Raw genomic sequence first — 13,854 nt, 5'->3', positions numbered from 1 at the left:
TAAAAACATCATTATACAAAAGAGAGCAGTCTTGAATGTTCATATCTCGATATCGATACGATAACGATGTATCTTTCAGCCCCACTCTAAACCTGTCCCTGTGAAGAAGTGGGATGCTACAAATACGTGAGGAAAGTTAGGAAGGAGTTTGGGCCACAACTATTACTTTAATTTAGTGGCTTCCTCCTTCATTCAACAACCAGGCCTTTAATATCTTACTTTTTACTGAAACAGCTGCACAGCGAAGGGGAGCAGGAGGAGGTTTATGTGGAGATCACGCAGAGGATCCAGAAATTAATGTAGTGGATATTTAGTTTCAGCTGAAGTCTTAGATTAATATGGTATTTTATAACCAACAAAGTACAAGACAGTGAAAAAGATTAGTTTGGGGTTGTTATCAAAATCCAAAGCAAAAAAAGTGGCAAAAAAGCGACAAAAATGTGCCGGAAAAGCAACAACGACACAATAAAAAAGCGACAAAACTATTAAAGGAATAGGCCACCGTTTTTACATACTGAAATATGCTCTTACCTCACTTTAGCCAAGTTAATATATCCCCGTCTGGTCTTTGTCCGTGCGCTCTGCCAGGCAAACGGAGCACATACGCAGCCTCTCCCACATGTCACATAGCTCCAAAAAAGCTCACGATAGAAGCTACCAAGCTCTTCCACGTGTTCCCTACTTAAATAAAGTTACGTGAAGTGTTTTCATGCGAAGTATATTTACACAGAAATGTAACGTGTCGATTTTATAAGCAAATAAAAAGGGGGACTATATTGTGAGGCGTAATGATACGAGGAGCACAGCGTCCGCGCAGTAACTCCTAAAGACTTCCCCCGCTCACTTCCGTCAATAACCTTTAGGAGTTACTGCGCGGACGTTTTGCTCCTCGTATCATTACGCCTCACAATATAGTCCCCCTCTTTATTTGCTTATAAAATCGACATGCTACATTTCTGTGTAAATATACTTCGCATGAAAACACTTCACGTAACTTTATTTAAATAGGGAACACGTGGAAGAGCTTGGTAGCTTCTATCGTGAGCTTTTTCGGAGCTATGTGACATGTGGGAGAGGCTGCGTATTTGCTCCGTTTGCGTGACAGAGCGCACGGACAAAGACCAGACGGGGATATATTAACTCGACTAAAGTGAGGTAAGAACATATTTTAGTATGTAAAAACGGTGGCCTATTCCTTTAACTTAAGAGTGACGAAAAAAGTGAGAAAACCGTGACGAGAACACAACAAAAAAGGCACACAAAAGGCACACAAAAACACAACAGAAATTAAAAATACATGCACATTTCCAAAATGTGACAAAAACATGGCAAAAAAGTATCTAAAAAAATCGCAAAAAGCAACAAAAACACGATTACAAAGTGATGAAAAAGCAACAAAAACATTCAACAAGAAAGCCACGAAAGAGCGACAAAAATACGATGAAAAAGTTACGATGTAGGTCCTAGCTTTCAAATGAGATGTTACACCGACCTATAGTCTATAAGCTCCAGTCGAGAAGCTTTTAGATTTGGGTAAAGCTGAACTGGAGAAAATGGGATTGGTTAAGGCGGAGGGTTAAGAGGTTAAGATAAATGTAACACTTTCTAGAAACTAAAAAGTGCTCAATAGAGCCCAATAAAAGCTGCAATTAAAAGATAAGATTCTGGGTCTCCACTGCGGCCTTTGTGTCTCTCTGACCTCTGACCTCTGCCTGTGCCTGACGTCTGCCCAGCCTGAGCGGGTGATAAGGCGAACAATGACGACTGTTGGGCTGCAATATAAGACACAAGGACACCCCAGCACCAGCGCCCACACTGAGTGATTGATTACAGGGACGCTCACTGATCACTGACAGCTTTAGGTGGAGGAAACGTAAAATTCAGAGGCCGAGGTCTGACGTGGAATATCACTCAATATCGATTCTTGAACCCTTTATATATATAATTTAGAGGTATTGATTTGAAACGTTAGATTACTGATATAAATATGAGAAAAAATACATATTGCAAGTTTTCTGTCATTTTATAAAAGGACATGTTATGCATAAAAATGGGCAAAATTTCATTCATTATTTTGACTGAAGCTAAATAATGAATAGGGGATTTAAGATCTTGTTTAGTTTTTTATAACCTTTTAAACATCCCCTTAACTGAGTGAATTTTCTTCAGTTCAAATCTAAAGCTTCTGGATTAGAGTTTACAACCTATAGGCCAGTGTCACGCCCCATTTGAAAGCTAAGACCTACAAAACTGATCTAAACTGATCTTTTTCCTTGCATTGCCTTCTTGTCGCCACCTTTTTCACTTTCTTTTTCATCTCACTTTGCCACTATTTAGTTGAGTTTTTGTCACTTTTTTGTCGTTTCATCTTTTTTTTTTTTTGTTGTTACATTTTTTGTTGATTTTTGTTGTGCCTTTGTTATTGTGTTTGTTACATTTTTACTACACCTATTTTTTTGTTGCGTTTTCATCCTCATTTTCTTTTCGTTTCTATTTTTTCAAGAAGCTTTTAAATAATAGGTAAAGCCAAACTGGAGAAAATGTGCTTAGTTCAGGCGGGGGTTAAGAGGTTAATAAGCTAGTAATTAGTGAAAAAAATCTGATCCAATTTTGACATGCTTTGGCGGTTCAAAGCCCAATTGATCAGGCAGGGAATTGCGTATAAACCTCTTATTAACCGCTGAGCCGAGCACATTTTCTCCTGTTCGGCCAAATCTAAAAACGTATAGAAAAAATGTCAAAAGAGCGACAAAATGAGATGAAAACAAGGAGGAAAATGCAACAAAAGAGTGAGAAAAACGTGACAAAAATGTGGTGAAATGCAACAAAAAAGTAAAAAAAGGAATAACAGAAAAGTGATGGAAAAGTGAAATAATGTGTGACGAAAATGCAGCCAAAAAGCAACAAAAGAGCAGATCAGAAAAGTGAGAAAAAGCAATGAAAATGTGGCAAAATTTGATGAAAACGCAATAAAAAAAGCAATGAAAACAAAAGTCCAAAAAGTGACGACAACGCAGAAACAACTCGAGGAAAATGATCTGTTTCGACAAGTTTTGTAGGTCTTAGCTTTCAAATGAGTCCTTCCTCTTGCCTATAGGGTGCAACCTTTTTAGATTTGGAAAAAGCAGAACTGGAGAAAATGCACTTGGTTAAGGTTAAGATTTTGCTAAAGATTGTACCCAGCTTTCTTTAGTTTGGCCATTTTTGTTATGTTTACAGTTTCACTTCCTTATTGGACACCAACAGGAAGTGACATAGATGAAGGCAAATATTTTTAAACTGTTGCCGTGCCAACCATGTTAAGTCAATGGGAAATGAGTCAAACTGCTGTGGAGCCCTAGCTCTGTGTCACTTCATGTCAGCAGCTTAATTTTTTTTTTTTTTTAACTATTTCTGTCCAACATTTCTTCATTAAAAGGGACTATACAGAGTTTAAAAAATGATAAAACTAAGCATTTTCATTGTTACTTTGGGTCCGAAGTGCCGTCATGCACGAGCTTAATATAGAAGCTGCAGTTACATGTATGACCTGAGGTGGCACTAGTGAGCATAAAATGACCAACTTGCATTTAGTCTCTAAAATTCCTGCTTCACTGAAATGAAATGATAATTATGCAACTGATGGTATACTTCTAAAAAAGTCATATTTTCAAAGGCATTAAATCCTGTCATATGCACTTTAAGTTATTTCTGGGTCTCACTAACGGACAAAACTTCCTAAAATAAGCATTTCAAAGGGTAAGTTTTGTCTTTTTATTACTCTGACATTAAAACTAAGATGTTAAGAGAGAAAATTCGCTATACATTTCAACATTGAACACTGCGTGAAAAATGTATGTTTTCACCTGGCATGTCTCACCTTAAACCCCCATCCACAAAGAGTTAAGAGTAAAAAAGCATGTAGTAAAGTTTGCGATCGCCTATAACAGGACAACCCACCTGCCGTGACCGTGTCTCTGTTCTTGCGGCTCTGCTCCTCCACACTGGCTCTCCGCTGCATCTCGAAGCGTCGGGAAAAGCCCTCTTTAGGTTTCCACAGGGACTGCAGCACCAGGGGCTTCTCATTGTCCCCCACCACGCGAAAGCACTCCCTCTTCCACTGGTGATCCGCCCCCGTCTGACCAATCACGTCACACAGCACGTAGTCGCCGGGGTCTTCCTTCTCCAAGCAGTACCTGGAGGACAAGACATGTAGTTAAAGCATGCAGAATCTTCAGATGACTTCAGGATTGGTAAAAGGCAGGAAATTGATCAATTCTAGATGCCACAGTCCAGTATCCGGACTATGAAACTCACAATCATTTGCAAATAGATTTTAATCATTTCAATAAGGATGAAATGAGAATGTGCCATTATTATTATTTTCTTGTGAGCACCTTGTTGTTTCTGATATTCACATGACTGTCCGGTGGATTTTTTTCTTGTATCAGTGAAATCAAAAGTAACAATTCTTCGTTTCGCAGGCATGAAACTGAAGTCATGTGGACAAAACAACACAAAATCTGCACACTGTCATTTTGATGTAATTTATGCTCACTCAGAGTGATAAAACCTTTTTTTTTCTCAGCTCATGACATGTTTTGGAGACTTTGTAGATCAGGTTTTGTGAGTCACATGACAAAAACGGCCCAAATCAATACGCAAATATGCTCAGTATGAATCTATAAAAGATTGTAGATGATTGTATGTGATAGTATTTGTGTCCAATTTCTCACCAAGAAGCAAGACAAAAAAACCACCTCGTCGGATGTGAGAAACTCCACCCTGCAAACACTGACCTCGCCTGTTTGATCTGTCCGGCAGCAGACAGAGAGCAGCAACACGAGTGGCTGCTGTTGCTTTTATCAATGCAGTGCGGTTTGAGATGTGCCATTTCGTTTTCGAGGGCGGCCAAAGCAGATGAGACTAAGATAGAGCTTAGAACTTAGAACTTTTATTCTTGTTCAGCTTATTAAATTTATCAAATTTAATCATATCGTGACTATTACATCAAAATACGTATCAAACCGTGACTTAAGTGAATCGTTGCACCCCTATCCGCCACCATGTTGGATAATTTTTCAACAAAGTCAAACTGAACTGAAATCATAAAGCTATTAACTGCTCATTTATTCTGCCTTTCTCACTTTTTTACTGTTGAATAAGCCAAATCAGCATTGTCAGTACGCATGCATGGTAATGTTCCGGTCAAAGTTCACAACTACCCACATCATCATAGTCATAGTAGAACAACCGACTATTTAGTGACGATTATGTTGCTTAAAGGGGCTAGATGCAAGTTAGCCATTTTATACTCACTACTGCCACCTCAGGTCTTATGCGTCACTGCAGTTCTATATTAAGCTCGTGCATGACGGCGCTTCAGACCCGAATTAACACCTTTTTGACTGGCAGTGCAGGATTTTAGAAACAGTTGTGGTGAACAGGTCTGAGCTCATTCAACATATTAGTACATGGCTAGAACATGTGGGGGGAGGAAAATACTTAGCTTTAACATTTTTAAACTCTGTATAGTCCCTTTAAAGTGGTTTTACGGCGATATGCCAGGCTCGCATTCATTCTCCATTGCAGTGCGACTGTCCACATGGGTTTAATCAGCCTATGGAAGAGTTTTTCTCGATTCAAGAGTGCAATAAAGGAACCTCAGTGTTGTATATGGAGCCACCAGACGCACTCATTACATTTCCTACTGAATTGAATTTATTTGTATGTGATAAATAAGTTCATATTCCACCAGAAAATGGCTAAAAAGAGTGAAAAATGTTGTTTCCCAAAAGATTCTATTTTCCCCCTCGGCGAGGCCACGCCCCCTTCTATGACGAGATGCCGTCTGTATCTATGACGCTGACTGTCCTGCGCTACCATGGAGATCAGCTGCGATACGTCAAGTCAACATAATAGTTATTCAAATATCCGTTCGGTAGTTTCAGCCCTAATACTGCGACAATGCAAGCCTGGTGTAAGAATCCTCGGTTGCTCCTCCTTGATTTAGTTCAAACAATGTCAAACTTCAAGGCTTAAAAGCGCCGTACAACACTTGAAACCCGACGCTTTGAACACCTACTCTCACAATGGCATCAGAAGTGGTTCACATTGTCCGGGCTGAGTCCTCTTTGTGTGAGGCCCTGAGTAATGGCGCTGTCACGCTGCCAGTCCACTCACCTCTCGAGCGCCTCCTTCACCAGCTCCTTGGCATCCGACTGAACCGTGGCCAGCACACTCTTGTAGTGGGTCCCTTGGCAGATATCGCTGCCGAAAATCTTCAGAATCCCCGGCGCGGATTTCTGATGGGACAGCTCGGACGGGTCGTTGTCCGGGGCGCGCAGGTCTCCGCTCAGGCTGCCGCTGTCGGAGGCGTTGCCCCACCGAGACGTCCTGTCCCGGAGGTTGGGGCTGTGGTTGAAGACACTGGAGAGGCGGTTGTTGTGGCGGCGGATTTTGCTCTTGGCGGGCTGCCGCACCCCCACGCTCTCCGAGGAGCGGACCGTGCTGTCAGACTGGGTGGATCTTCACGGGACAGGGAGAGAGAAGACGGCATAGGTTACGACTAGGCCTGTCATGATAACAAAATCTAAAGTTTGATATATTGAGGCAGGAAACTATCGCGATAAACAATATTACTGAAGACCTTTTAACACCACAGAAACATGATGAGATGCAAGTTGGTCATTGTATGCTCACTACTGCCACCTCAGGTCTTACGCGTAACTGCAGTCTCTATATAAAGCTCATGCATGACTGTACTTCAGACTCGAAGTAACAACTTTTTGAGTGACAGTGCAGGATTTTAGAGGCAGTTGTGGTGGACAGGTCTGGGCTCATTCTACACATAAAATACTAAGATTTAACATTTTTAAACTCCGTATAGTCCCTTTAAAGCTTAAAAAATATAGCTAACCTCTTAACCCCCACCTGAACCGAGCACAGCTTTAACCAAATCTAAAAGCTTCTTGAAAGCAGAGTCAAAATAGCAAAAAAAAAAAGATGAAAGCGAGAATGAAAAGGTCACAAAACCCGACAAAAAAAGTGACAAAAAAGCATTGAATATGAAACAAAAAAGAAGCCACAAAAGAGCAATGAAAAAGTGACATAAAAGTGATGAAAAAGTGTCACAAACATGATAGGAAAAGTGATGAAAAAGTGACAAACAATGTGGCAAAAACGCGGCAACAAGGTGAGGAAAAAAAATCCTTCTAGATCAGTTTGGTAGGTCTTAGCTTTCAAATGAGGCGTTACTCTAGCCTATAGGAAGCAACCTTTTAGATTTGGATAAAGATGAACTGGAGAAAATGCACTTGGTTATGGCGGGGGTTAAGAGGTTCTGTTTGAATAAGAGGTTCTGTTTGAAAAGTACTTCATCTTGAAATATCCTGCAATGAACAGGAAATACAATACAATAAGACATCGAACCCTAACAATTAGAATATCCAAGCCGTGTTCTATTCAATGTGGAGTTCTCCTTGTGTTTGCATCGGTTCTGTGCAGTAGGTTCTTCTCCAGGACCAGGAGAAGTCCTTTGAAACTGAGATTCTGACATTTCATTGGGACTTTCCTGGTTAAATAGAGGCAAAATATCCCTGTGACCAAAAGCGTGAGAAGAAGCGGTTCCTGTTTCTCTTCTTGATCCAATATTACAGTAAATGAATAGGGTAGTTCCAAGATCGGTCACTCTTCACAAACGAGACTAAACATGTCATGTAAGTTCCCACACAGTGCTTCTAGTACATTTACTCTGCGGTATAGTGTTCGGGAATGTGACGTCATATCGCTAAGTGTTAAGGGATTAGCAGCAATTGTAAACTAATGGAGATTTTAAAGGTTAAAATACTGGAGTAATTGCTCACATTAAAACACTTGGACACCACAGTGTGTTACCAGCAGTAACTCTGCAGCTAACGGAGCTGTTCCACGGCTTTTTTCTCTACTTTTTATACTGTTTTTAGCTAATGTTAGTCAATGGAAATGTATGCTAACAGCTGCAAAGATGGTGGATCTCCATGGTAACTGTAACTCTATAGGGCTCAGACTCTACGATTTCAAACTTTACTCATTTTAATTTGAGATTATTTCATTTGTCCTTAAGTAATGTTCTTATAATGAGTGATTTTCTTTTCTAGTTAAGTCATGTTTACATCTAGTTTAGGCATAATTCAGTCCAATTTAGGGCAACATTAGACCTTTTTAGATCCAGTTTGTCCTTACTTGATCGTGAAAAGGCCACGGTTACCATGGAGATCCGCCGAGTTGGCAGCTGTTAGCATACATTTTCCATAGACTAAACTAAAAACGGTATAAAAAGCGAAGAATGCAGTGAAGTCATTAATGGTAAATACATCTAACCCACTGTGGTGTCCAAGCGTTTTAATGTGAAGAATAACGCCAGTATTTTATCTTTTAAAATCTCTATTAGTTTATTATTGCTGCTAATCACGTGATTCTTAGCGATATGACATCACGATCAAGAACACGCTTATGGTTTCTGTCTAAAAGCTTTATTTTTATTTTTTAAATAAATGTGTACAACTCCACTACCCGCAGCAAGCAGAGTACATGTTATAAATTTTATCCAAATTAATATTAAAATACGAGATTTTGCTGGAATTTCCCGGTGTCCACCTGTTGCCCACTGCTGCAGCTTTAGCGGCGCGCTTTGAAATGCTTTCTTCTCGCAGTCGACAAAATGAAGTTCAACGCACAGTTTTCACGAGTAGCGCCAAAAACGCAGCAGGTACTTACTGCAGGGATCCATTGCTGGGTTTCCTCCCGAGTTTGGCGAGGCGCCTCTTCGGGGAGCGGATCAACAAACCCACGGAAAGGTTCAGACTCTGCTTGTTATTCACGGGACTGCTTCTGTCCTCCGAAATCATTGTTGCTTTCCTTTTAATTCGTGAATTCAAACATGACAAAAAACAGGTTCAAATATCATCCTCTCTGGTTTGCGTAAAAAAAAAGAAAAAAGTTTTGCGGGTTAAAAGTTTAAAAGATAAAACAAATGATCGTGTTCCTCTTGATTGTGATGCTATAAATCCACGTGAATCCGACAGTATGCGCGTCACTTCTTCATGATAAATATCCAAATTGAAGTTTCTCCTCTGCGTAAGAAGAAGAAACCGCCGCGTCCTTTACGCACGTAGCCTCCACGTCTGCCGCTAACAGCACAAGGAGAACGAGATCTGAAAGAGGCATGTTCTTATCCCCACGCTGACCTTCTGACAGAGAAATCCGCTAAATCCCAAAGCGTGGATCACAGCGGTCTGAATGAGGGACCTGTTGCCGCGGAGGAGACGCCAGCTGGAGGCGCGGCCATGCGGGCTGCGTCACGAGGAGGGGCGAGCGAGGGCAGGCCACGCCCATGAGAGGAGCGAAAAATGTGTACTCGAGTAGCTTTACTTTGAAGTACTTTTACTCAAGAAGAAGGAAAAAGTGAGGAACAAAAAATGTACTAAAGTAAGAGTAAAAAAGTAAGTAATAAATAAGTTTAAGGTCTGTCTTATGTGTCGTATTTGCAGCTTCAAGATATTTACTCACTGTGGAACGAGTAACTTTTTTTTTTTTACCCAAGTAAGAGACATTCTATTATTACTCAAGTAGAAGCAAGAAGTAACCAATGGTAAAACTACTCTACTAAAAGTAAGGCATATAAATAAGATAAGATGATCCTTTTATTAATCTCACATTTCACTTGTTACATCAGCTCTCATTAACCTCTTAACTCCCGCCTGAACCGAGAGCATTTTCTCCAGTTCAGCTTTACCCAAATCCTGTAGGCCTGTAGGCAACACCTCATTTTGAAAGCTAAGACCTACAAAACTAAATTGATCTTTTTCCTCACATAGTCAGATTTTTTTTTTCATCACTTTTTTTGTTGGGCAGTCATCTCATTTTTTGTGACTTTTCTGTCACTTTTTCGTCAAATTCTTCGCATTTCTTTGTCAAATTCTTATCACTTTTTTGTCAATTTTTTGTCACTTTTCCGTCAATTTTTTCTCCATTTTCCGTCAAATCTTTCTCACTTTTTTGTCAAATTTTTTGTCCATTTTTGTCATTTTTTGGTACATTTTTTGTACATTTTTTGTCACTTTTTCGTCAATTTTTTCTCACTTTTTTCACATTTTCATCCTTGTTTTCGTCTCTGTTTTGTTGCTATTTTCACACCTTTTTTCCAGAAAGCTTTTGGATTGGGGTAAAGCTGGAGAAAATGTGCTCGGTTCAGGTGGGAGTGAAGGGGTTAAACACTAGGGCTGGGACAAAATATCGGATCGGATTTGGATCGCAATACTTTCTGCTGCAATACCAAGTTTCGCAATACTTTCAATACTTGTGTTTGGAGGCATGTTTATCCTGCACTCCTTTGTTTTCCAGTATGATAAACTTGGGGCTTTGGACACATGACTTTTTCTTTTTACAAATTTTAAGGTAAACATAATACAGATCATAATTACTTTTTGTATCGCAATACGTATCGGATCGGCCCCCGAGTATCGTGATACGTATCGGATCGTGACAAAAGTGGATCGTCCCAGCCCTATTGAACACTCAGGTTGTGCAAAGTAGACGGGAAATGTGCAAACAATAAAATAGTAAATAGAAGTCTTATATACAATGACTAAAACAACTTGAAGAGGCAAAAAGTACTTTACTTACTTACTGTGCTACTTAACTTTTGATATTCTTGAGTAAATTCAAAAGGTTTATCAAGTACATGCAGAGCACTACTCGCCTCTGGAGGTGCATGAAGGTTTATGCTGCTGTCTACAATGGGAAAATAAGACCAAAATTATATTGGAAAAAATAGAAAGATAGATTTGAAAATATAGCTATGTCTGATTTATTCTTACTGCTCACTACATCAGGAGTAGGTAAGGCAAGGCAACTTTATTTATACCTCACATTTCATACACAAGGCAACTAAATGCGCCTCAATGGTAACGTCAGGACCGGGAGCCAAATCCGACCCTCCGGCACAGAACCTCTGGCCCTCAAGACATTAATGAGATATTATTACACCAATCAGAGAGCACTTCAACATTTTTAGAGAAAATTTGTAATTTTGTAGGTCATATATTATGTACAACAGTGGCATTTGTAGAAAGTGGTGCTTTACTTTGGCCTAAAATCGGCAATTTTGGCCCTTGGTCTTTTTTACACTGAAGAATATTGGTTCACCCACCAAGCAAACTTGTCTACCCCTTGTCTATACAGAAAGAAATATTCTCTAGAAGCCTGATTGCTCTAATCCTTTTAAAGTATGCCGTTTTTTATTTCTAATTGATCATGGACGTGGCTAATCCATGCAATTTATACATCAAGATCTCCACCTGGTGGTCACCAGCGGTATTTACAAGCATATGTTGGGAAATCTTTGCAAATACTGACTTTTTTTTAGACCTTTTATGCCCCTAAAGTTGCAATATCACAAGCTATTTAATATTTATTCAAATTATATTTTTCCCCAAGATGGTCCCAGTTTTTTCATGTCATTCATCGTTATGGGTGAACCTACATTTACTTCCTTAGTTTACATGGCTTTTGAGTGTAATCTTATGTATTTTAACAAATATAAAGCAATAAAAATCGCTTTTTGTACAAATGGTACACTAGATAAACCTTGCCTTGCCTTTTAACTTTAGATTCACCGCCTCCTTTGTCTGAGTTCCAAAAATTCTAACCTAAGATCATGAAAATTTCTGAGTGAAATTTTCAACATAACCATTTGCATTAAATCAGAAACTTGACATATTGTCATCGTATAAGAAGAATCAAGAATAGAACAAAATTCAAGCGCTCTTCCAGGACACAAACTCTCTGTTTTGTGGTTAGAGATGGCGGATGTTTGGCGCCTCACCTGCAGCTGCGACACTCTGCTCAGGCCACAACACATTTAGGTCATGCAACAAGCTCCTCTCTGCAAAACTGCCTCGCTATGTGAAAGTGAACACGTCGTGCCAGTTGAGAAATCATGATGGCATGTACCCAAATGATATAGAATTGGACAGATCTGATTGCAATCGAGCTTAGAGTTGTCTCATCAAAACTGTCATAGTATTGGAATTACTGGAATTATGCTAATAAACCCAGAGATTTTAGATATGGAGTGCACATGACAGGAATAGGAAACTAGGAATTATGTTCTGGCTTCTGTAAATCTAACAAATCTTGTGCATTTTGCTGATTATTTTCAGTATTTGATCCTAAACTCTGTGCAATATATGTCAAACCAAGGACTGAAATGTGTGTAATATGCCAATGAAAAATGGGAGATCTTAATGTTTCACACTTCTGTGAAATCTGTGATGCATATATTCTTGTGTCAAGCTGGCTATTTTTACTCCTAACTGGTCTGTAATATGCTGCGATTTTTTGCTATCTCACTGTTAAAGATATTACGATTTAGAGAAATTGAGAAGAAGAAAAAAAAGGCCTAATTGTTGATAGCGCTATGACAGGTTTTTGGAGACTCGAGGAATCACTAGTAGCCCTGAGTTTTGAGAACGGAGGCTTCAAGTTTCAAGTTTAATGGTTTTGTATAGCCCAATATCACAACAGAAATCGCCTCACAGGGCTGCACCAAACATTAAGGCAATAAAACAGAGCAATAAATATGACAATTAAAAGTTCAGGTGAATCCAGGCAAATATAATGTCCAATAGGAGGTAACGACGAGCGGCTTCTGGTTGGCCGATATAGAACGACAGCGTCTTGGACATAGTTTGTGTTTAAATTTGATTCTAAACTCATCAGGAAGCCAGTGGAGAGACTTTAGCACAGGTGTAATGTGTTTTCTTCTCCTTGTAAGCGTTAACAATTTTGCAGCTGCATTTTGAACTTATTGAAAACTTCTTAGGGAACTTTAAGGACACGCTGCTTGCAGGCAGTTACATCAGTCCAGCCTTGATGAAACAAATATGTTGTTCCGCATCACTCTTAAATAAGTTGTTTTGTATTTTAGTAATGTTGCGCACGTGGAAAAAAAAAATGCTGTTTTACAGGCCTGGTTTATATGTGCTTTTATGGCTTTTACGCAGAACTATGCCTATCTAATTTATCCGTCTGACCTGGTTTCATTGATAAGTACAGCTGTGTGTCGTCTGAATAGCAGTGGAAATTTATATTGTAATTTCAGATTACGATACCTAATGGAAATAGCCTTTACCAGACCCTCGTACTCATTTCGTACAAGGGTCTGGACTTTCACAACTGAGCTCCGTTATCAGGTGGGAGGGATGAACTCCTTTGAAACGATTGGATCTGATTTATGCTATGCGCCCGAGTGAGTGAAGCAGCTATCATAACTCTACCATAACTCTATCATAACTCTATCATAACTCTATCATAACTCTATCATAACTCCATCATAGCTCTATCATAACTCCATCATAACTCTATCATAACTCTATCATAACTCCATCATATCTCTATCATAACTCTATCATAACTCTATCATAACTCTATCATAACTCTATCATAACTCCATCATAACTCTATCATAACTCTATCATAACTCTATCATAACTCCATCATAGCTCTATCATAACTCTATCATAACTCTATCATAACTCCATCATAGCTCTATCATAACTCTATCATAACTCTATCATAGCTCTATCATAACTCTATCATAACTCCATCATAGCTCTATCATAACTCTATCATAGCTCTATCATAGCTCTATTATAACTCTATCATAACTCTATCATAACTCTATCATAACTCTATCATAACTCTATCATAACTCCATCATAACTCTATCATAACTCTATCATAACTCTATCATAACTCTATCATAACTCCATCATAGCTCTATCATAACTCTATCATAACTCTATCATAACTCTATCATAACTCCATCATAGC

General features: G+C 39.2%; 1 protein-coding gene across 1 annotated transcript in view; it reads right to left on the bottom strand.

Annotated features, from left to right (window-relative positions):
- LOC306968833 (ras-associating and dilute domain-containing protein-like) overlaps positions 1 to 8,928 on the bottom strand; it is a 65,980-nt gene extending 57,052 nt beyond the window's left edge. Inside the window, 3 exon segments of the mRNA XM_079564370.1 lie at positions 3,940 to 4,175; positions 6,163 to 6,507; positions 8,737 to 8,928. Of these exon segments, the coding sequence (XP_079420496.1) occupies positions 3,940 to 4,175; positions 6,163 to 6,507; positions 8,737 to 8,867 (712 nt within the window). The 5' untranslated portion in view covers positions 8,868 to 8,928.
- Positions 8,929 to 13,854: the final 4,926 nt, after the last annotated feature.

The sequence above is a fragment of the Gobius niger genome (genome assembly GCF_951799975.1).
Source record: "Gobius niger genome assembly, chromosome: 10".
Lineage (NCBI taxonomy): Eukaryota > Metazoa > Chordata > Actinopteri > Gobiiformes > Gobiidae > Gobius > Gobius niger.
This window is presented reverse-complemented; position numbering and strand designations above follow the sequence as displayed.